The sequence below is a fragment of the Mytilus trossulus genome, chromosome 6 (assembly GCF_036588685.1).
Source record: "Mytilus trossulus isolate FHL-02 chromosome 6, PNRI_Mtr1.1.1.hap1, whole genome shotgun sequence".
NCBI classification, from domain to species: Eukaryota; Metazoa; Mollusca; class Bivalvia; order Mytilida; family Mytilidae; genus Mytilus; species Mytilus trossulus.
In genome coordinates this window covers 35542399-35564600 of record NC_086378.1, presented here as the reverse complement: position 1 = coordinate 35564600, position 22202 = coordinate 35542399, and the positions used below count along the sequence as shown (strand labels likewise).

At 35.2% G+C, this 22202-nt stretch overlaps 1 protein-coding gene across 2 annotated transcripts; it reads left to right on the top strand.

Moving 5' to 3' along the window:
* Nucleotides 1-12890: 12890 nt before the first annotated feature.
* Nucleotides 12891-20757, top strand: LOC134721231 (maternal B9.10 protein-like). Of its 2 annotated transcripts, none has more exons than XM_063584046.1 (4): nucleotides 12891-12990; nucleotides 13335-13782; nucleotides 17434-17560; nucleotides 18269-20757. In XM_063584046.1, exons 2-4 carry the CDS (start codon nucleotides 13472-13474, stop codon nucleotides 18806-18808), a joined length of 978 nt encoding a protein of 325 aa, XP_063440116.1. In that variant the 5' UTR covers nucleotides 12891-12990; nucleotides 13335-13471; the 3' UTR covers nucleotides 18809-20757. The 2 variants fall into 2 exon arrangements, with proteins under 2 accessions (XP_063440116.1, XP_063440115.1); XM_063584045.1 differs by having other exon boundaries at nucleotides 12900-13039.
* The last annotated feature ends 1445 nt before the right edge of the window (nucleotides 20758-22202 follow it).

Here is a 22202-nt window from a genome sequence, read left to right as displayed (position 1 = left end):
GTTGTTTGTTGTTCAGGTTTATACCATAAGGCGTTCTACAGGATCTCCTGGACGGTCTACAAGATCCCCTGTTGTTTGTTATTAAGGTTTATACTATAGGGCGTTCTACAGTATCCCCTGGGCGGTCTGCAGGATCCCCTATTTTCTCAACATTATTTATTTACTATAAGACGTTCTACAGAATCCCCTGTTGTTTGTTGTTCAGGTTTATACCATAAGGCGTTCTACAGGATCTCCTGGACGGTCTACAAGATCCCCTGTTGTTTGTTATTAAGGTTTATACTATAGGGCGTTCTACAGTATCCCCTGGGCGGTCTGCAGGATCCCCTATTTTCTCAACATTATTTATTTACTATAAGACGTTCTACAGAATCCCCTGTTGTTTGTTGTTCAGGTTTATACCATAAGGCGTTCTACATGATCTCCTGGACGGTCTACAAGATCCCCTGTTGTTTGTTATTCAGGTTTATACTATAGGGCGTTCTACAGTATCCCCTGGGCGGTCTGTAGGATCCCCTGTTTTCTCAACATTATTTATCTACTATAAGACGTTCTATAGGATCCCCTGTTGTTTATCTTTCAAGTATATACTATAGGGCGTTCTACATGATCCCCTGTTGTCTTAACATCATATATCTACTATAAGACTTTCTATAAGATCTCCTGTTGTTTGTTGTTCAGGTTTATACTATAGGGCGTTCTACAGTAGCCCCTGGGCGGTCTGCAGGATCCCCTGTTTTCTCAACATTATTTATCTACTATAAGACGTTCTATAGGATCCCCTGTTGTTTATCTTTCAAGTATATACTATAGGCCGTTCTACATGATCCCCTGTTGTCTTAACATCATATATCTACTATAAGACTTCCTATAGGATCTCCTGTTGTTTGTTGTTCAGGTTTATACTATAGGGCGTTCTACAGTAGCCCCTGGGCGGTCTGCAGGATCCCCTGTTTTCTCAACATTATTTATCTACTATAAGACGTTCTATAGGATCCCCTGTTGTTTATCTTTAAGGTATATACTATAGGGCGTTCTTCATGATCCCCTGTTGTCTTAACATCATATATCTACTATAAGACGTTAATAAGACCCCTGTTGATTGTTTTTCAAGTCTATACTATAGGGCGTTCTACATGATACCCTGGACGGTCTACAGGGTCCCCTGTTGTTAATGAAAATTATTCATTTAAGAAAGGACCTTCTAAAGGTTCCCCTGTTGTTTAATTATCATGTTTATACTATAAGGCTTTCTATAGGATCACTTGGTTGGTCTGCAGGATCCCCTGTTTTCTCATAATTATATATCTACTATAAGACGTTCTACATGACTCCTGTTCTTTGTTGTTCAGGGTTATGATATAGAGCGTTCTACAGTATCCCCTGGGCGGTCTGCAGGATCCCCTGATTTCTCAACATTATTTATTTACTATAAGACGTTCTACAGAATCTCCTGCTGTTTGTTGTTCAGGTTTATACCATAAAGCGTTCTACAGGATCCCCTGGACGGTCTACAAGATCCCCTGTTGTTTGTTATTCAGGTTTATACTATAGGGCGTTCTACAGTATCCCCTGGGCGGTCTGCAGGATCCCCTGTTTTCTCAACATTATTTATCTACTATAAGACGTTCTATAGGATCCCCTGTTGTTTATCTTTCAAGTATATACTATAGGGCGTTCTACATGATCCCCTGGACGGTCTACAGGGTCCCCTGTTGTAAATGAAAATTATTCATTTAAGAAATGACCTTCTAAAGGTTCCCCTGTTGTTTAATTATCATGTTTATACTATAAGGCTTTCTATAGGATCACTTGGTTGGTCTGCAGGATCCCCTGTTTTTCTCATAATTATATATCTACTATAAGACGTTCTATATGACTCCTGTTGTTTGTTGTTCATGGTTATGATATAGGGCGTTCTACAGTATCCCCTGGGCGGTCTGCAGGATCCCCTGATTTCTCAACATTATTTATTTACTATAAGACGTTCTACAGGATCCCCTGTTGTTTGTTTTTCAAGTGTATACTATAGGGCTTTCTACAGTATCCCCTGGGCGATCAGCAGGATTCCCTGTTTTCTCAACATTATGTATCTACTATAGGACGTTCTTTATGATCCCTTTTTGGTTTTTTTCAAGTATATATACTATAGGGCGTTCTACATGATCCCCTGGACGGTCTACAGGGTCCCGTGTTGTTTATTTAAATTAATGAATTTCAGATGGGACATTCTAAAGGTTTCCCCGTTGTTTATTTATCATGTTTATACTATAGGGCGTTCTACAGTATCCCCTGGGCGGTCTGCAGGATCCCCTGTTTTCTCAACATTATATATCTACGATAAGACGTTCGTTATGATCCCCTGTTGTTTGTTGTTCATTCACTGGGCGGTCTACACGATCCCCTGTTTTTTTAACATTAGATATATATACTAAACGACGTTCTATAAGACCCCCTATTGATTGTTTATCATGTTTATACTATAGGTCGTTCTACAGGATCCCCAGGGCGGGTCTACAGGATCCTCTTTTGTTATTATGCATCTGAGAAAGGAAATTCTATAGGTCCCCCTGAAGTTTGTTTTTCATGTATATACTATAAGGCTTTTATGATTCCTTGATTGGTCTGCAGGATCTCCTGTTTTCTTAACGGTTTATATCTAAAATAGGACGTTCTGTAGGGTCCCCTGTTAGTGTTGTTCGTGTTTATTTCATAGGGCGTTCTACAGTTTCCTCTTTTGTCTGCACATTATATATCTACTAAATAGCGTTTTATAGGATCCCATATATTGTTTATCGTGTATATACTAAGGGGCGTTCTACAGGATCCCCTGTTGTCTGAACATTATAAATCTACTAAAGGACGTTCTACAGAATCCCCTGTTGTTTGAATATTATGTATCCACTATGGGACGTTCTATAGGTTAGACTGTTGTTTGTTTTTTTCATGCATACATATATGCTCCCATGGGTGGTCGATATGATCCCCTGTTGTTGAATAGTTGTGTATCTGTATAGGGCGTTCTATAGGATCCCCGGGGCGTTCTATAAGATCCCATTGTTTGGTTATCATGTATTCACTAGATTTATCTACTAAAGAGCGTTCTATGGGATACTCTGTTGGGTCTATAGGATCACCTGTTGTGTTATAATCGTGTATCTGCTATTAGGCGTTCCATAGGTTCCCCGGGGCGTTCTTTAGGATCCCCTGTTGGTGGTTCATCATTAATCTATAACTGGTTGTTCTATACGATCCCCTGGACGGTCTATAGGATCCCCTTTTGTTTCATAATCGCGCATATTCTACAGTGCGTTATATACTAGGATCCCCGGGTCTGTCTATAGGATCCGCTATTGTTTAATAACCTTGCATCTGCTATTGTTTATACCTTGGCGGTCTATATGATCTCCTTTTGTTTAATAATCGCGAATATTCTATAGTGCGTTCTTTATGATCCCCGGGTCTGTCTATAGGATCCCCTATTGTTTAATAACCTTGCATCTGCTATAAAGCGTTCTATGTTATCCCTTTCAAAGGTCGAGAGAGCATATTGTTATTGGTTGGTTTTTTTTCTTTTTCTTTTCTTTTTCCCCATACTTGTATTGTCCCGACAAGTTCTCGGAAAAGGATAGACACATTCATTTTTATGGAATTATGGCATAAACGTAAACCATTATATAAAGTTGTACCTTTTAATAAGGGGATGGTCCAAGATGGTCTCGATTACTATAAATACTGGTCAACAGTATTTTTTTTTATGTTTTTTTGTATATAATTCTAGTATTCCTGATCATAGAACCATGATATTCAATATACAAAGTAGGTGTCAACAATTGTTATGGTCCTCAGAACTACATGTACCTAGCAGTAGGTAGTTGCGTTTTTTTAGTATAAATTTTATTTCAAAATTGCTGACGGTAACCTAGCAATGGCAAAGTCGTCTTCCAACTTGACAACAGTACGACATCCGCCTTTGCTCGCAATGGCAATTCTATTTGTTTTCGTATTCTAATGGATTTGTACAGACAGGAGAAAAGAAATTGACCCGTCTTTTAATATCCATTTCCGATATATTGATGAAGTACTGTCTATTAATGATAATAGATTCAATGAGTATATATGGCAAGCCGTTTTACTATTTATTCTAACTTCAAGATAGCTCATATAATATATCAAATATTTCAAATGATATATAAAATCTCTCTCTCATATATAATATATGAGATATCTAATATAATATAAAAGATATCTCATATAACATATAATATATAAGACATTTTACATAATTTACTCTTTATAAGATATCTTTATCAACTTTAAAAGATAGCTTATATGCTTTATAAGATATCTTTTTAATTCAATAAGATATATTATACACTTAAGAAAATATATAATAAACGAAATGAGAAAAAAAAGAAAAAGAAACGAACAATAACAATATGCCCCCTTTGAGAGGGATAACATAGAGTTAACGTCCTATAGCAGATGCACGATTATTAAACATGAGGGGATCCTAAGACCGACCCGGGGATCCTATAAACCGCCCAGGGTATCGTATAGAACATCCTATTATAGATACATGAACAACGAACAGGGGATCCTATAGACCGCCCTGGGGATCCTATAGAACGCCCTATAGCAGATACATGAATATTGCACAACAGGTGATCCTATAGACCCAACAGGGGATCCCATAGAACGCTCCCTAGTAGATACATGATTACCAAAAAACGGGATCCTATACAACACCCTATAGCAGATACACAATTATTAAACCACAGGGAATCCTATAGACCGGCCAGGGGATCCTGTAGAACGCCCTCCAATAGATACATAATGAACAAACAATAGGGCTCCTATAGAACAACCTACAGATTCTATGGACCGACTCGGGGATCTTAAAGAACGCCCTATAGTAGATGTACGATTATTAAACAATACAGGATCATACAGACCGCCCAGGGAATCCTACAGAACGCCCTATTGTAGATACATGATGAACAACCAACGGAAAATCCTATAGAACGCCCCGGGGATCCTATAGAACGCCCTATAGCAGATACACGATTATTCAACAATAGGGGATCCTAAATAGGACACCTTCAAGTGGATACATCTAGCAGATACACAAATATTAAACAATAGGGGATCCTATAGACCGCCCAGGGGATCATATAAACGCCCTGTTATAGATACATGATGCACAACGAACAGGGGAACTTATAAGCTGTCAAGAGGATCTTATAGAACGCGTTATACAGGAAACATAACGAAAAAAATAACCAGGGGATCCTATAAACCGCCCCGGAATCCTATATAACACCGTATAGCAGCTAAACGATTATTAAACAAGAAGTGATCCTATAGATCCAACAGGGGATCATATAGAACGTTCTCTAGTAGATACATGATTTAAAACAAACAACGGGATCTTATAGACAGTCCCGGGGATCCTATAGAATGCCCTCTAATAGATACATGATGAAGAAACAACAGGGGCTCTCTTAGGTCGACCTTTGGATTATATCGAACACCCTCTAAAAAATACATGGGGAACAAACAACAGAGGGTTCTTTAGAACGACCCAAGGATCCTATAGAACGCCCTATAGCAGGTTCACGATTATAAAACAATAGGGGATCTTATAGGCCGACCGGGGATCCTATAGAAAGCTCTATAGCAGATGCACAATTATTAATCAACAAGGGGTCATATAGAACGCCCTGTTATTGATAAATGATGAACAACCAACAGGGGAACATACAGACGGCCCAGAGGATCTTAAAGAACGTCTTATACTAGACACATAATGAACAAACAGCAGGTGATTCTATAGACCGCCCCGGAGATCTTATAGAACGCCCTACAGCATGCAGATACACGACTATTAAACAACAGGGGATCCTACAAAACGCCCTCTAGTATATACGTAAAGTAGATACATGTTTAAAAAAAAACAGGGGAACCTATAGAAGGTCCTATCCTAGATGCATACAAATCCAACAGGGGATCCTAAAGAATATGTAATGCTCAGACAACAGGAGATCCTGTAGAACGACATATAGTATAAACATGAAAAACAATCAACAGGGGATCCTATAGAACGTCCTATGATGGATATATAATGTTGAGAAAACAGTGGATCCTGCAGACCGCCCAAGGGATCATAAACGCCCTATAATATATACATAATAAACAAAGAAAAGGGGAACCTATAGAATTTCCTATTTCAGATGCATATTGTTTTTAACAAAAGGGGATTCTGCAGAACGCCCTATAGTATAAGTAAATTAAGTAAAGAAGGTAAATGATCTATTATAGTGACATGTGTTTTTCACAAAATATTATATAATACAGTGAGATATAAAAACAATAATTAGAACACCCGACCCTTTGGGTCTATTAAGTCCCTTTAAACATAAATTTCGTGGTACGAGGGACAAAAATAAATAAAATGTTATCGAAAATTTTCATATAAAAAGTTTTTTAATTACTTATATTTTATTAGTATAAATATGAAAAACAAAGAACAGGGGAACCTATAGAATTTCCTATCTCAGTTGCATATTCTTTTTAACAAAAGGAGATTATGAGGACCGCCCAGGGGATCATGTAGAACGCATAAAAGTATAAACATAAAAAAACCATCAACAGGGCATCCTGTAGACCGCTCAGGGAATCCGGTAGAACGCCCATTAGTATATAAATGATAAACAAACAATATAGGGGATCTTATATAACGTCCGATAGTAGATATATAATGTACAGACAAAAAGGGATCATGTAGACCGCCCAGGGAATCCTATTGAACGCCCTTTAGTATATACATGATTAACAAACAATAGGGGATCCTATAGAACGTCTTATAGTAGATATATTATGTTGAGAAAACAGGAGATGATGTAGACCGCTCAGGGGATCCTGTAGAACGCCCTTTAGCATATAAATGGAAAACAAACAACAGGGGATACTTAACAACGTCTTATAAAAGACAATATTTATAAACAAACGGGGATCCTGTAGAACGCCCTATAGTATAAACATATAAAACAATCAACAGGGCATCCTGCAGACCGCCCAGGGGATACGGTAGAACGCCCTTTACTATATGAATAATAAACAAACAATATAGGGGAACATATAGAACGTCCTATAGTAGATATATAATATAAAGACAACAGGAGATCCTGTAGATCGCCCAGGGGATCCTGTAGAACGCCCTATAGTATAAACATGTGAAACAATCAACAGGGGGTATTATAGAACGCCATTAAGTACATATATAATGTAAAGACAACATGGTATCCTGAAGAATCCCCAAGGGATCCTGTAGAACGCCCTTTAATATATACATGATTAACAAACAATAGGGGATCCTATATAACGTCTTATAGTAGGTATATTATGTTGAGAAAACAGGGGATCCTGTAGACCGTCCAGGGGATCCTGTAGAACGCCTTTTAGTATATAAATGAAAAACAAACAACAGGGGATACTTTAGAACGTCTTATAGAAGTTATATATTTTTAAACAAACAGGGATCCTGTAGACCGTCCAGTGAAACCTGTAGAACGCCCTATAGTTTAAACATAAAAAACAATCAGCAGGGCATCCTGTAGACCGCCCAGGGGATCCGGTAGAACGCCCTTTAGTATAAACATAAGAACAATCAACAGGGCATCGGGTAGATTGTATGAGATTCGGTAGAACGCCCTTTAGTATATAAATAATAAACAAACAATATAAGGGATCCTATAGAACGTCAATAGTAGATATATAATGTAAAGACAACATGGTATCCTGTAGACCGCCCAGGGGATCCTGTAGAACGCCCTATAGTATAAACATGAAAAACAATCAACAGAGGGTCTAATAGAACGTCCTTTAGTAGATATATAATGTTCAGACAATAAGGGATCCTGAAGACCGCCCAGGAGATCCTTTAAAACGCCCTTAAGTATATAAATAATAAACAAACAATATAGGGGATCCAATAGAACGTCTTATAGTAGATATATAATGTTCAGACAACAAGGGATCCTGAAGACCGCCCAGGGGATCCGGTAGAACGCCCTTTAGTATATAAATAATAAACAAACTATCTTTTGTGGATAGTTGTCTCATTGGCTATCATACCACATCTTCTTTTTTATAATATAGGGGATCCTATAGAACGTCCTATAGTAGATATATAATGTAAAGACAACAGGGGATCCTGTAGACCGCCCAGGGGGTCCTGTAGAACACCACCCTATAGTATAAACATGAAAAACAATCAACAAGGGGTCTTATAGAACGCCATTTAGTACACGTATAATGTAAAGACAACAGGGTATCCTGAAGACCGCCCAAAGGATCCTGTAGAACGCCCTATAGTATATAAATAAAAAAACAAACAACAGGGGATACTTTAGAACGTCCTATAGTAGAAATATATTTTTAAACAAACGAGGATCGTGTAGACCGCCCAGTGGATCCTGTAGAACGCCCTATTGTATAAACATAAAAGACAATCAACAGGGCATCATGTAGACCGCCCAGGGGATCCGGTAGAACGCCCTTTAGTATATAAATAATAAACAAACAATATAGGGGATCCTATAGAACGTCCTATAGGAGAGATATAATGTAAAGACAACGGGGGATCCTGTAGAACGCCCTATAGTATAAACATAAAAACAATCAACAGGGCATCGAGTAGATTGTCAAGGGGATTCGGTAGAACGCCCTTTAGTATATAAATAATAAACAAACAATATAGGGGATCCTATAGAACGTCCTATAGTAGATATATAATGTAAAGACAACAGGGGATCCTGTAGACCGCCCAGGGGATCCTGTGGAACGCCCTATAGTATAAACATAAAAACAATCAACAGGGCATCGTGTAGATTGTCTAGGAGATTCGGTAGAACGCTCTTTAGTATTAAAATAATAAACAAATAATATAGGGGACCCTATAGAACGTCTTATAGTAGATATATAATGTAAAGACAACATGGGACTCTGTAGACCGCCCAGGGGATCCTGTAGAACGCCCTTTAGTATAAAATGAAAAACAGGGGATACTTTAGAACGTCTTATTATAGATATACTTTTTTTTAAAACAAACTGGGATCCTGTAGACTGCCCAGTGGAACCTATAGAACGCCCTATACAATGCTATAATATAAACATAAAAACAATCAATAGGGCATCGTGTAGATTGTCCAGAAGATTCGGTAGAACGCCCTTTAGTATATAAATCACTAATATAGGGATCATATAGAACGTCCTATAGTAGATATATAATGTAAAGACAACAGGGGATCCTGAAGACCGCCCAGGGGATCCTGTAGAACGCCCTATAGTATAAACATAAAAGCAATCAACAGGGCATCGTGTGGATTGTCCAGAAGATTCGGTAGAACGCCTTTTCGTATATAAATAATAAACAAACAATATAGGGGATCCTATAGAACGTCCGATAGTAGATATATAATGTAAAGACAACAGGGGATCCTGTAGAACGCCCTATAGTTTAAACATAAAAACAATCAATAGGGCATCGTGTAGATTGTACAGCAGATTCGGTAGAACGCCCTTTAGTATAAAAATAATAAACAAACAATATAGGGGATCCTATAGAACGTCTTATAGTAGATATATAATGTAAAGACAACAGGGGACTCTGTAGACCGCCCAGGGGATCCTGTAAAACGCCCTATAGTATAAACATAAAAACAATCAACAGGGGGTCTAGTAGAACGTCCTTTAGTAGATATATAATGTTCAGACAACAAGGGATCCTGAAGACCGCCTAGGGGATCCTGTAGAACGCCCTTTAGTATATACTTGATTAACAAACAATAGGGGAGCGTATAGAACGTCTTATAGTAGATATATTATGTTGAGAAAACAGGGGATCCCGTAGACCGACCAAGGGATCCTGTAGAACGCCCTATAGTATATACTTGAAAAACAAACAACAGGGGATTCTGTAGAACGTCTTGTAGTAGATACATAATGTTGAGAAAGCAGGGGGTCACACAGACCGACCAAGGGATCCCGTAGAAAGTCCTCTAGTAGAGACATCAAAAACAAACAATAGGGTATCCAATAGAACGTCTTAAAGTTTATATATAATGTTCAGACAACAGGGGATCCCATAGACTGCCCAGATGTTCCTGTAGAACGTATTTTCGTTATATACATGAAAAACAAACAATATAGGATTTCCTATAGAACGTTCTATAGTAAAAGTATAAGGTTCAGACAACAGGGGATCATGTAGACCGCCCAGAAGATCCTGTAGAACGCCCTAATAGAACATGTAGCTTCATTATAAACAATTAACAGTGGAAACGAAGACCAGCTTTACTTAATATTCCCTATTTAGTGTGTACACATTTATGATATAAATAATTTACAGCGTTTAAAAAAGTGTATCATGAAAGATATTCTTAACTTTTAAAATGCAAATAAAGGAACAACATCATTGGCCTTACCGCCTTATCATTTCTTATAACGGAAACAAAATTAATTCAATTTCGTTCTTGAGCATGTTGACGATCCCTGTCTAGTGGTTTTTTTTTTGGTGAAAAATACTGAGTAAGCAAAATAAGCATTTTAAGCCTTTAAAATTTTCAACTGATTTTTATAGTTCGTTCTTATGTTGTACTGTTATACCACTGTCCCAGGTTTAGAGGAGGGTTGGGATACCGCTAACATGTTTAACCCCGCCACATTATTTATGTATGTGCCTGTCCCAAGTCAGGAGCCTGTAATTCAGTGGTTGTCGTTTGTTTATGTGTTACATATTTGTTTTTCGTTATTTTTTTTTACATAAATCAGGCCGTTAGTTTTCTCGTTTGAATTGATTTACATTGTCTTATCGGGGCCTTTTATAGCTGACTATAGCTATGCGGTATGGGCTTTGCTCATTGTTGAAGGCCGTGCGTTGACCTTTAGTTGTTAATTTTTGTGTCATTTTGGTCTTTTGTGGATAGTTGTCTCATTGGCAATCATACCACATCTTCTTTTTTATATTTGAATCACGAAGCACGTATAAAAAGTACAAAAGCAGAACATGTTGAACACCTAGCTGTTTTGCACGACTGCACGTAAAATCAAAAAGTGAAAACACGTTGAACGTGAAATAAAAAAACGCGATCACGTTCTACGAAAATAACCCTCCATGAAACTTAATGATTTTGCATCGTTTTTTTAGATAGTTTTACATGTTAAGAAAATTCTATTTTTAGCATTAGTATTTTCCGAATCGTTTAAAAATAGCCTATAAATAGAATATGCATAATTCATGAATCGTGACGTAGGGCGGTCTACGGGATCCCTTCTTCCGCTTACCAGTATTTACCTGCAAGAGTGGACAGTAGACAAACCGAAAGACGGACGGACGCCGGAAATTTGTATACCATAATACGTTCCGTCAAAATTCAGGCCAAATTGCGATATCTGTGCCCCTAGATCATATTTGAAATCTGTCAGATCTTCCATTCAGAGGCTGCTGCACCGGACACAAGTTTTAAAGTAGTTGAGAATATTTCATAACTTACTTGCATGTATCATGAATAAAAAGGCTAGGATATAATATTAAGAAAAGTATATCATTATATAAAACAAGAATGTGTCAAAAGTACACAAAAGTACACTCGCACTATCATTTTCTATGTTTATTATACCGTGAAATTGAGGTATTTTTTTAGTTTGGCATTTAATTAGGAATATCATATCATATAGGGAACATGTGTACTACATGTAGCTGAGTTTCAAGAAGATTGGACTTCAACTTCATCAAAAACTTTAAACTGAAACTTGCACTATTATTTTCTATGTTCAGTGGACCGTGAAATTGAAGTCCAAAGTCTAATTTGGCTTTTAAAAAGACCATACCATAAGGAACATGTGTACTACGTTTCAAGTTGATTGGACTGCAACTTCATCAAAAACTACCTTGACCAAAACCTTAACCTGAAGCGAGGCTGACGCTCAGACCAGAAAACATAATGCCCAATTTCTATCGTAGGTGGGGCAAACAAATGATAATAAATAAAGTGTTACAATGGAGGAGTGGGAATGTAGGCGTTGGTTTGTTGAGACTGCTCCGTCGTATCAAGGACTTAAAATAGACGTCTATATACGTCCCTGGTCGTATTCACGCAAGAAGTATTAGACTTGTGATATAGATATGATAATCCGACTTAATCAGCTAAGTTATCTAAAAATGTAGTTCCCGTTAGCCTGGATATAGCATATTTTTGAAATATTCTGGAAATCAGAGTGGCTTCTTCTGATATTATAGAAGGTAATGGCTATACTGGCCGTGAGCTGGAATGCATGGATTCTTTTTCGAGTCACTACGTTAACAAGTGAATTGTCAATGGGCCAATAGATTTTCATCTTCCAGTTAGATATCTATATAAAATTTATGTTTTCTTATCCTTTAAATTAATTGTCATCAGTCAAATCAGTAGAGAAATGCACAGGCACTTGTCTCAGAATTTTTTCCCCTATATACCTTAATATAACAATAATGTTATATTAACGTATATAGGACATTTTTTTTTCTGAGACAAGTGCCTGTGGAGAAATGGACTACTTCTGGTCAGTTTGCGTTATGGAATTTCCGACTGCAGATTAACCACATAGAAGAAGATGTAGGCCTATGGATCTATTGTGTATATGACTCTTGTATGTGATCACAGAGACGTAGATCTATATCAGTATGTTATTTTTTTTTTTTTTTAATATGAATGGGTTTTAATATTACCATGAAACATAGTAATAGACATTTTCACAAGACGGTTTTGATCCCAACGGCAGCCGCACGCCCGTACCTAAAATCCTATGTTATGATCCCATTATTTGTAAACATTGACACGTGTTAAATTTCCCGCGAAATGACGTTATGTATTTCGTAGCAACTCGTCGACGGAAACAGTTGTTGATTGGATGACCGTATTCTGGCATTGCGCTTTAATGGTGGATCTGGTCAGTATTTACAGTAAACAAGATATTATTTTCAAGAGTACTTTATTGGGTATGTTGATATGTTTATACAGCCATCCATAGTATTAAGTTAAAACCAATATTCAGACTAGTGTTTTTAGTTATCAAAATATTTCAAAGATTGTTCTGGAATGTTGTGAACTTCGCGTTGGTGTTGTTCGTGAATCATCGAAATAAGGAAATAATAATTTATGATAAATTCCTATTTCTTCCTTAGTTAATACAGATTTAGATCTTTTCAATTTGTTGTGGACATCATTTACAGTAAACAATCCATCATATTTTGTTGTTCTGATAAATTTTAATAAGGTTTTAATGACTTCCAGGCGAACAAAGAAGACAATAACAAACCGAAACCGAGGCTTAGAAAGTGTTGACAGGATCTGACAGATTCTGTTGTGGAAAAAGCGGAGTTACAACTTGATGAAGATTTTTTTAAGTGCTAAAGTGAAGAACATTAAAAATGAGGGACGAAATTGCAGCAGCAGTGGTGTTTTTATCACGTTTAGTACGGCAATGCGGTAGCATCCCAAACGAGAAAATGGAATCCTTCTCAAGTAGTCTTTCAGCAGTGCTGGTCGAGAAATTTAAGAACCACTGGTATCAAGATTTTCCAGCTAAAGGACAAGCTTATAGATGTATAAGAATCAACCCAGAAGAACCAAATGACCCAGTCATGGAAAGTGCTGTACACAAATCTGGTCTCGAATACAAAGATCTCAAGTTGTTTTGTGAACTGACACTATGGGTAGATCCTTCAGATGTCTCTTGCAGGTAAAAAAAATACTGTTGTATTTTATTGATTAAAAGGGACAATATGTTTATGGCTCTGCTCCTAGTTTAAGAGGATATGGATATTTACCCTTGTCTGTCTGTGTATGTGGCGGAACCTGAAATTGGTTTCTGTTCTATCACTTTTGTTTGCCTCTAATCTGTTAATGTCATGCATAATGTTGACAACTAAAAGTATGGAGAGTCATTGAAGCAAAATAACAGTATTTTTTTTTGTAAGGCTAATATTATCATGGTCAAGGACTCCCTGCATGGTAAAGGTTATTCTTTATGAAACTGAATCTGATTGGAGGTTATGAACACATTCATTAGTTTTATCTCATCTGTGGTGAGACATATGTGATGTTTGGCAGCAAAGTCATCAGGGATCTCCACTATCTGTTTATGATGGTGAAGCGCCATCATTAAAATGTCTTGTGTTCCACCACCATCCAAAGATCCAGCCATCTTTAAATGATACCTGAGTGTCATTGTCAAAATTTGATTTTGTATATATCTAGTCACCACATTTTTGTAAGCAATTATAATCAATTAATAAACTTTAAGCTTGTATTTCAATCCAAAGGGTCATCGGTCGGTGATTACAGTTTTCAATCCCTCAGGGATTTCCAGTTAAAGATCACTTATCACTAGCCTAAATGTTGTTCAGGTACATTAAGATTAACACACCTGACAGGAGAACTCTGATCAAAATAGACGACTGATTGCATTTTTTTATTACCATGGTTTCACAGGTTAGGTTTCAGCAAATGGCAAAATGCTAATGAAAATTTAGAGTGATTTTTTTTCTTTCAATAATGAAGAAACACATGCTTTTATACTTAATGACTGCATCCACCTATTCAAATCATCAGTTAAATGAATACAAAATAAGACATACATCTCAACTTAATTTGATGCTGAATAAAACAATAATATTGAATAACTTTACCAAGTTTAAAATTAAATAACTGAATATTACCTGCAAGTTGATAATATCTGACGAATTTTCTTATGATTCCTCTTAGGCCAAAAAAAAATATATGTCTGTTTCCTGCTTCCCGACCGACCCTAACTCAAACCCCCCGACCCTAAATCTTTTTATTCAAATCCGGAAAAAATTCGGTTCCGGTCCGGAAAAAAAATCGTTTCCAGTCCGATCCAGATCCGTATTTTACTATGCCCAAACAAAAAATGGCTGCTCCCAGCACAAATGTGCCACAATAAGCGAGTTTAGAATGTCAGCACTTGGAGGATTATTCAATTAAAGCTTCTTTAAAGGGATTAAATCATTTTGGGGTACAGGACCCTAACCAAACATGACATATATCCAACTGAAAATCTGACAGGAAGTGCAAAAAAAAAAAAAAAAAAAAAAAAAAAAAAAAAAAAAAAAAAAAAAAAAAAAAGAAGAAATCCCGACCTACCGACCCTGATTTTTTGGCCTTTGAAGCAGGAAACAGACATATATTTTTTTTTGGCCTTATCGTTATTCAGTATTCAATTCATAGTTTATAATCAAATTGATACATCAGGTTTTCATTCACAATCAAAAGATGTATGCATTTGTTGGGCCACACTTAAAAAAATATTTTGGTTTGCCCATACCCTACCCAAAGGTTGAGACAGTGGGTAGGTATTACTCAATTTATTTCACTTGACTGGGCGGAGTTTAACCGGTTCGCTCATAATAAACCAGTCCATCTATAGTTAGGGATCTAGGATAAACTCAAAAATGAAGTGTCCAGTCATTGTTTTGTAAATTCCTTTGATGACACTGATAGGGTGATTAGAAATCAGTAATAATTATAACGGCAATCATCCTTATCACACACATCTTCAAATAAACTGTCCTTATGCAAATTAAAACGTAAGCTCCGCCCGATCAGTTGAAATAACATTGGTAATAGGTAGGCATTTTCTTTTTTTTTTTTTTCAAAAAAAGAAATTGAAGTATCAGATGTTTATAAGTCTTCATGCCTATTTGATTAAAAAAAACTTCTTCAAATCAGGACAATAAAAGAATTTGAGTAGGCAGCTTTCTTCTGGGTAGGTATCATTTGAGCAAACAAACCTATTATTCAGGGTTTCCCCTGGTTCGAATTGATCCCTCGTGTAAGGTGTAGTTATTACATTGAAGGTTTACTCTCATGCCAACCTTTTGGATAGATTTCATAACGACAGTTTTCTTTTCTAAACCATCGTAAATAAGTAAAACTTTATTCTTGAAACATGTGTGTAACTGAAACGACTTTAAAGTACCCACTCAAATCAATGATCTATATGAAAGTTAAATGATAAAGTTTTAAATCAGAGACCTTTCTTGCTTTGAATATTTTTCGTCATAACAACAATTTTCTTTTCTGGACTATAATTAAAAGAAGGAGAAGAAGCGTAAAAATTTTGCTTCAAACACGTGCGTTGCAAAGTTGTTAATAAATCCCTTTTGTGACATGTGACAGAAGCCATTTAACCATAATTTCATTTTGTAATATCATACAATCAACACCTTTATTAATTGGTCCTTTCATGTCGATAGCTTTGAATGCAATCAGCTGATTATTGATTTTCTGTCAAAATCTAAACGAGTTCAAGGTGAATTCCGAGTCTGATCGGTAAAGTCAGAGAAACCCGTAAAAAGTAAATAAACAAGATGGCTGAAAATAAATTGTTTTATATATTTCTTTCGCCAAATTCTTTCGCCAATGACGAATTTTAATCGCCACAATTATTATTTTTTCGCAAATTGCGTAAATGGCGACCGCCAGCGGAAACCCTGCTATTATTTATTATGGCCTTGCATAGTATACATGTAAATGGTTATTTCTATGAAAGAAAAAAAAATAAAGTCGTAAACCTTTGCCCTCCAAATCTTTTCTTTTGCATTTTACAAAACAGATACAAAACTTCTGTTTAGTTGATTATGCAAGTCATGGATACCTGTTCCTAACTTCTGAATTTGACAGTGAAAAAAATAACCAACCGATTTTAAAGCCCTATACAATTATCAAAATTGCAAGACAACGAAGTGGGAACAGTCATTAGGACGTCACAGCTCATGCCTTATGGTCATTCTTGACTTACATTGTATAATGTTGGAAGCAATGCAGACTTGAGAGACTGGAGAGTTGTCTCATTGGCACTCACACCACATCTTCCTATATCTATTGAAATTTAAATTGCTACAAATGAAAGTCTCCAATTTAGTCAATGAAGATATTTGATATTTATCTCTTTCCCCCATGGATTTTTTTTGGCATACATGATTCCCATAGGATTTAAAAAAAGAAATGCTGAAAATATGCTTAAAAGTATTAATGCATTGCGAAAAACAAATATTTCATTAAATATACTGAAGTCAGATATTCTTATGAATATCCTTTTCATATTGGATACAAATTTTATTAAGTCTGAAGCAGACATTTCATAGTCCAAGCGTTTCAACTGAGGTACTACACAGGCGTCATTATGGAGTAAAGGGGGTGGCGTCATTATGGAGGTATAGTAGCCTATTGACCATTCCTTACATGGAAATATAAAGCAATGAAATATTTTCAATAATGCCGCTGCATAGTCATCATTACCTCATTACAACTTATTACATTATCAGGAATGTACTATCCTTTAAACAAAACATTTTTTTCTTCTTCTAAGGTTTGGTGAGGCAAACAGACCAGTGTGTACTCTTGCAACATCCAAAGATGGAAATCTTGAAAACAGAGCACATACTGTTGACATAGATGAATATCTACAGAAAGAGAAGGATAGATATAACAATCAGGTAAACATATGTAGTTAATACTAAATATACAAATAGGAAATTATACATGTACTTTTAAATGTACATGTACTCTGGAGAAAAAAACGATCAAAACCTGTTGCATTAGTCCAACCTACCACAATTATTTTTTTTAAAAAGCCCCAAATTTAGAAGTCTCTGCTTCTGGGTTACTTGCTGAGATTAATTTTTGCATCAAGATCTCAGCAATTACAAATTATTAAGGAATGGTCCTGACAGTTGATTCATCATGTTTAATGACCTTTGCTATTATTTGAGGCATTTGTGTAAGCTCAGTTCTCTCCTCAGAATTTTGAAATAGCACCATGAGATTTAACATACACATGTAGCACTGGTTTTCAAAAAAAAAAATGGCACCATGGCCACTATACATTATATAATAACATCTTCGAAAATATCAACATAGAAAATATATAGCAACTGGGTACCATGGTGCTTTAAGGCCCTACTGACATGACTGAGTTATTTTTGGCTTCAAGAACAAGTTTAAATTAATAAAAAAAGTAATTAAGAAGTTGTGTTTAGGTATTGTTTCCATTTCTTAGTAACTCTCTTTATGTTGTAGTTATGTAATTTAAAGAGAGGACCATCAATTGATCAGGTTTGTCCTTCAATTCTAATGTTTGTGTACATGTAGACCTATTGGTCTTACAAAGAAATTATTTGACAGCCATGTTTTCTCATTTGTAGGTGAATATTGTTACCACCCGATCATCTCTTGCATCCCGTCCATACAACAGCAACCATAATCTAGTCTATAATGGTTTCAATAGTTTCCAACAGCATAATTACTACAACAACCACCGCCACCGCAATAGTCGTCGTAAATTGCCATCGGAACAGCAGGTCAATGGGGTGAGGCATTCTCCCGAGCATGTCAACGAGGTCAGACAGCAGTTTATGAATCAAGTGAACAGCATTGCAGGGAAAGCCAATGAGAAGTCTGATGAACAACCCTCATCGAGCTTGTCGGAAGACAGCGGTTCATCGTCAGACGGAAGCAGCAAATCACCTGATCAAAGCCCGGAGAAATCTCAGGAGAAAAAATCAAATAAATCTCATCAAAATAAAGGGAAGCATACCTCAAATCTCAATCAGGGAAAGTCCAAACAAGGCAGCTCAAATCAAGGGTTCAAAAATTTCCAGAGCAAAAGCACAGAGCAGTTTTCTTGGGGTAAAGGATCAGGGCCATCTCATAGTAAATTCAATCAAGCACCAAAGGTTCACTAGTAATAAATAAAAATGTGTTCATTTCATTACTGATTGGCCAGACGATATTTTTATTTATATCAGAGTATTTATATTTTTTTCTTCATTGTTTTATTTTTTTGCTTAATGGAAATGAACATGTTTCTTTGGTTGTATCTGTGCTATAGGGAAAATCACAATATATATTGTGGGGAAATCATAATGACACATATATGTGAGAGCTTATTTTAATCGCACCAGGAAATACTCTAAACAATAACATGACTAATGCTTAAATGGGAGGAAAAACTATTGTTTATGCCATATGTAATTTTAGTGCTACTTACATTGGAAAAAGATTAAACCTGCTTGAAAATGATAACAGATGCAGCATGACTGTATTTAATTACCAGCATATTTTTGCATATTACATGTACATGTACTTCATATGACAAGTTTTAGGGCAAAAACGTACTTTTTAAATATATATGTGATAGGTATGAAATGTAAACAAGAAAGTGCTCGGACAGTTAATAGTACATTTATGACATATACTAGTGTACTGGTAGCAGGACTAATGGTGAAGTACATTAAACATTATATTTTATTTCTTAATTTATGAAATCACTGTTTGTTTTTTCTTTGATTTAATGGATAAATTGGTTTTAATTTTGTTTTTTTGTCGATTTTACTTGTGGTTTTATATTATGATGAGTGAATTCATCGACATTTGTATAGTTCCACAGCATATAAAGTGCAAATTGTGATAGATCCATCAGTTCTGGATGTTTTATTAAGTTCGTAGACATTTATGAATGAATTATTTTGTATATAAAGAAATTTTACTTGCACAGAAAATAGAGTGTAGACCAAAATGACTGAAATTATGTTTTACTCATTGAAGAATAAATTTATTGTTTTATTTTATAATTAACAAATTTCCATGACTAATTTTGTCTAATAAGATTTTACTAAGATTCAAAATTAAACTTTCAAAACTTAGTTCAAAGCAGTTATTCATGATCTTATTTTGGAACACAACAAAATTTTGAATAAGTGGACAAGAAAAGAAGGTGATTTTCCTATATTTCTTTTTTGACAAAAAAACATTTGGAAAAAAAAGAAAGAAAAATAACAAGCTATTTCTGTGAAATATCCGTCTATAAATAAATTTAAAACTATAAAATAACCGGAAATGAACTAAGTAATACTGATATCTTTTTGAAAGTTTGAATTTTCAAAACATGGAATTGATGGATATAATTGTAGTTCTGCTGTATCAGAGAAAAGTGACACAAAATGAAGTAGTTAAGTGTTGTTTGAATGTTCATTGTTCCCAGATGGAATGACTTCTCCATGTTGTAATGGCAGAATGATTAGATACAGTAGAATATTTGACAAAGTACATGTATAAGTTTTGAAAGTTTTTTAATGTAAACATGATTTTTGTTTTAATGAATTCAATTTAGATTGCTGGAGATTTGTATACAACATGGAAAATGTAATTTACTGGTACCAAAGTGCATTGTGGGAGCCTTTTCTCCAAAATGTATGTGTTGAGGGAAGCCACTTTTCATTTTATCCCATCTTGCCGTATTTGGCATATCATTTGAATTTACTAATAGGACAGATTTTCAGAAACAACTGCCATTTGAAGGCACAATGTCATGTTTATTTTGAAATAGCTTTCAACTACCCTGTACAAACTGTTGTGGAAAAGATTATCTTACTCCAAACTTTTTAAAACATTGTTACATGTACTTTTGAAAAGATCAATGGGTTTCAAAATTGACTACAGTTTATGTGCTTTTGAACATGCTTTTCATATTCTGCTGTCATGCTTATATTTTATTTGTTCAAATGGATATAATTAGCTACTGTAAGATGGTACTGTGATCAGAATTAAATTTAAACTGTCCAAGCATTGTTCCTGTACTTTTCTTCTTTTTTGAATCAAAACAATATTTGATCAGTCAATTCCTTTAAAATTAGGGGAAAAAATCCTAACGTTTCAGAATTGATTTAATTTAATTTAAAATCAATTTTGATGTTTTTCTAAAAATTAAAACATTATTTAATGAATTAATCTTAAAAAGTTACTCTATTTTCATTGAAAATCTGGTTAGCTTCATCCATATTTTCATAGCAGTGCGTCGTCTTGAATATGCATGAAATATTTGCCATTGGACATTAAGCAACCATCAATCAATCCAAGTATATGGTTCTGTAGTCTCTTTTGTCCTCCATTGATAATTGTTTTACTTGTGTTTTTTGTTTTTCTTTTATTATTAATATATATTATTAATTGTGATAAATGTGCAGTATGGAATAGCTGCCAAATTAATTTGTGTATTGAATTCCAAAGTATATTTTATGAATTATCCCAGGTGACCTCTGAAAGTTCAGTCAGCAACATATCACATGATTTGTCCATTAATTGTAAATATTCACACGTCCAGGAAGATGGTTTCCATGGTGAACCTTTTACTTGGTGCAATATAAATATTTTAGCTTTAACTAGATTTATTTTTCAGGTCGCTTTTAAGCATTAATTCAGAGAAAAAACGAATGAATTGATAAATAGTGTATTGTTATTTTTATGACTTTCAGTGGTCAAAATAGGGCTCACATGGTAGAAGTGGTTCCACTTGAAGTTTTTCAAAAATACTTGTATTCAACAAATGTAAAAAATTTAAAATTTAAGCCACCATGATAAGTTACATTTTGATTTTCAACTCTCCCTCGAAAACAATAATATTGTACATACATGTAATCAGAAATTGGTATGGTACTTGTATGGTTTGGGAGGGCTTAGAAATGTCACCTTGATCAATTGAGAACTAGTATGTGTATTCAAAAATCTTTCTATAATTTTAATAAAGCTCGAAAGAGTATTTTTGTTCTTTCTCTAATTTTAATAAAGCTCGAAAGAGTATTTTTGTTCTTTCTCTAAACTGGTCAGTATTTGAGTTCAGATTATAAATAAACATACCTGTCTTAGTACCAAAATTTGTTACATTTAAAAGTATACAAGTATTTTGTAAATTTCTTGATGGAACTACTTCATTTTTAATGCTAGATCAAAGGACTATGTAGACACATTCTTACTTGATGTGGATTATTGGAGAGAATGTAACAGTTGTGTGACACATTTTATATATCAAGGTCAAGTCAAGGTCATTGAAGTGTTCAAACATTTAAAAAAAAAAACCAAGTATTTATAAAAAAAAATCTTTTTTGAGCAACAAGGGTTTTCAATAGTGGTATCTGCAAAATTATAAAAGATTTTTACGTGTTGCAAAATCTTTTTTTTTATTGTGCTGGTTTTGATTAATGTTTAAAAGACTATTATCTAGTCCTGCAGTAGTATTTATCTTGTTAAAAAATTTCAGTTATATAAAATTATTACGGTCACATGTTGCTTTTAAGTTGAAAG

Coding starts and splice junctions, on each gene's coding strand:
- LOC134721231 (XM_063584046.1), top strand. CDS start 13,472: ATGAGGGACGAAATTGCAGCAGCAGTGGTGTTTTTATCACGTTTAGTA. Junction 13,783..17,433: donor CCTTCAGATGTCTCTTGCAG/GTAAAAAAAATA, acceptor TCTTCTTCTAAG/GTTTGGTGAGGCAAACAGAC. Junction 17,561..18,268: donor AGGATAGATATAACAATCAG/GTAAACATATGT, acceptor TCTCATTTGTAG/GTGAATATTGTTACCACCCG.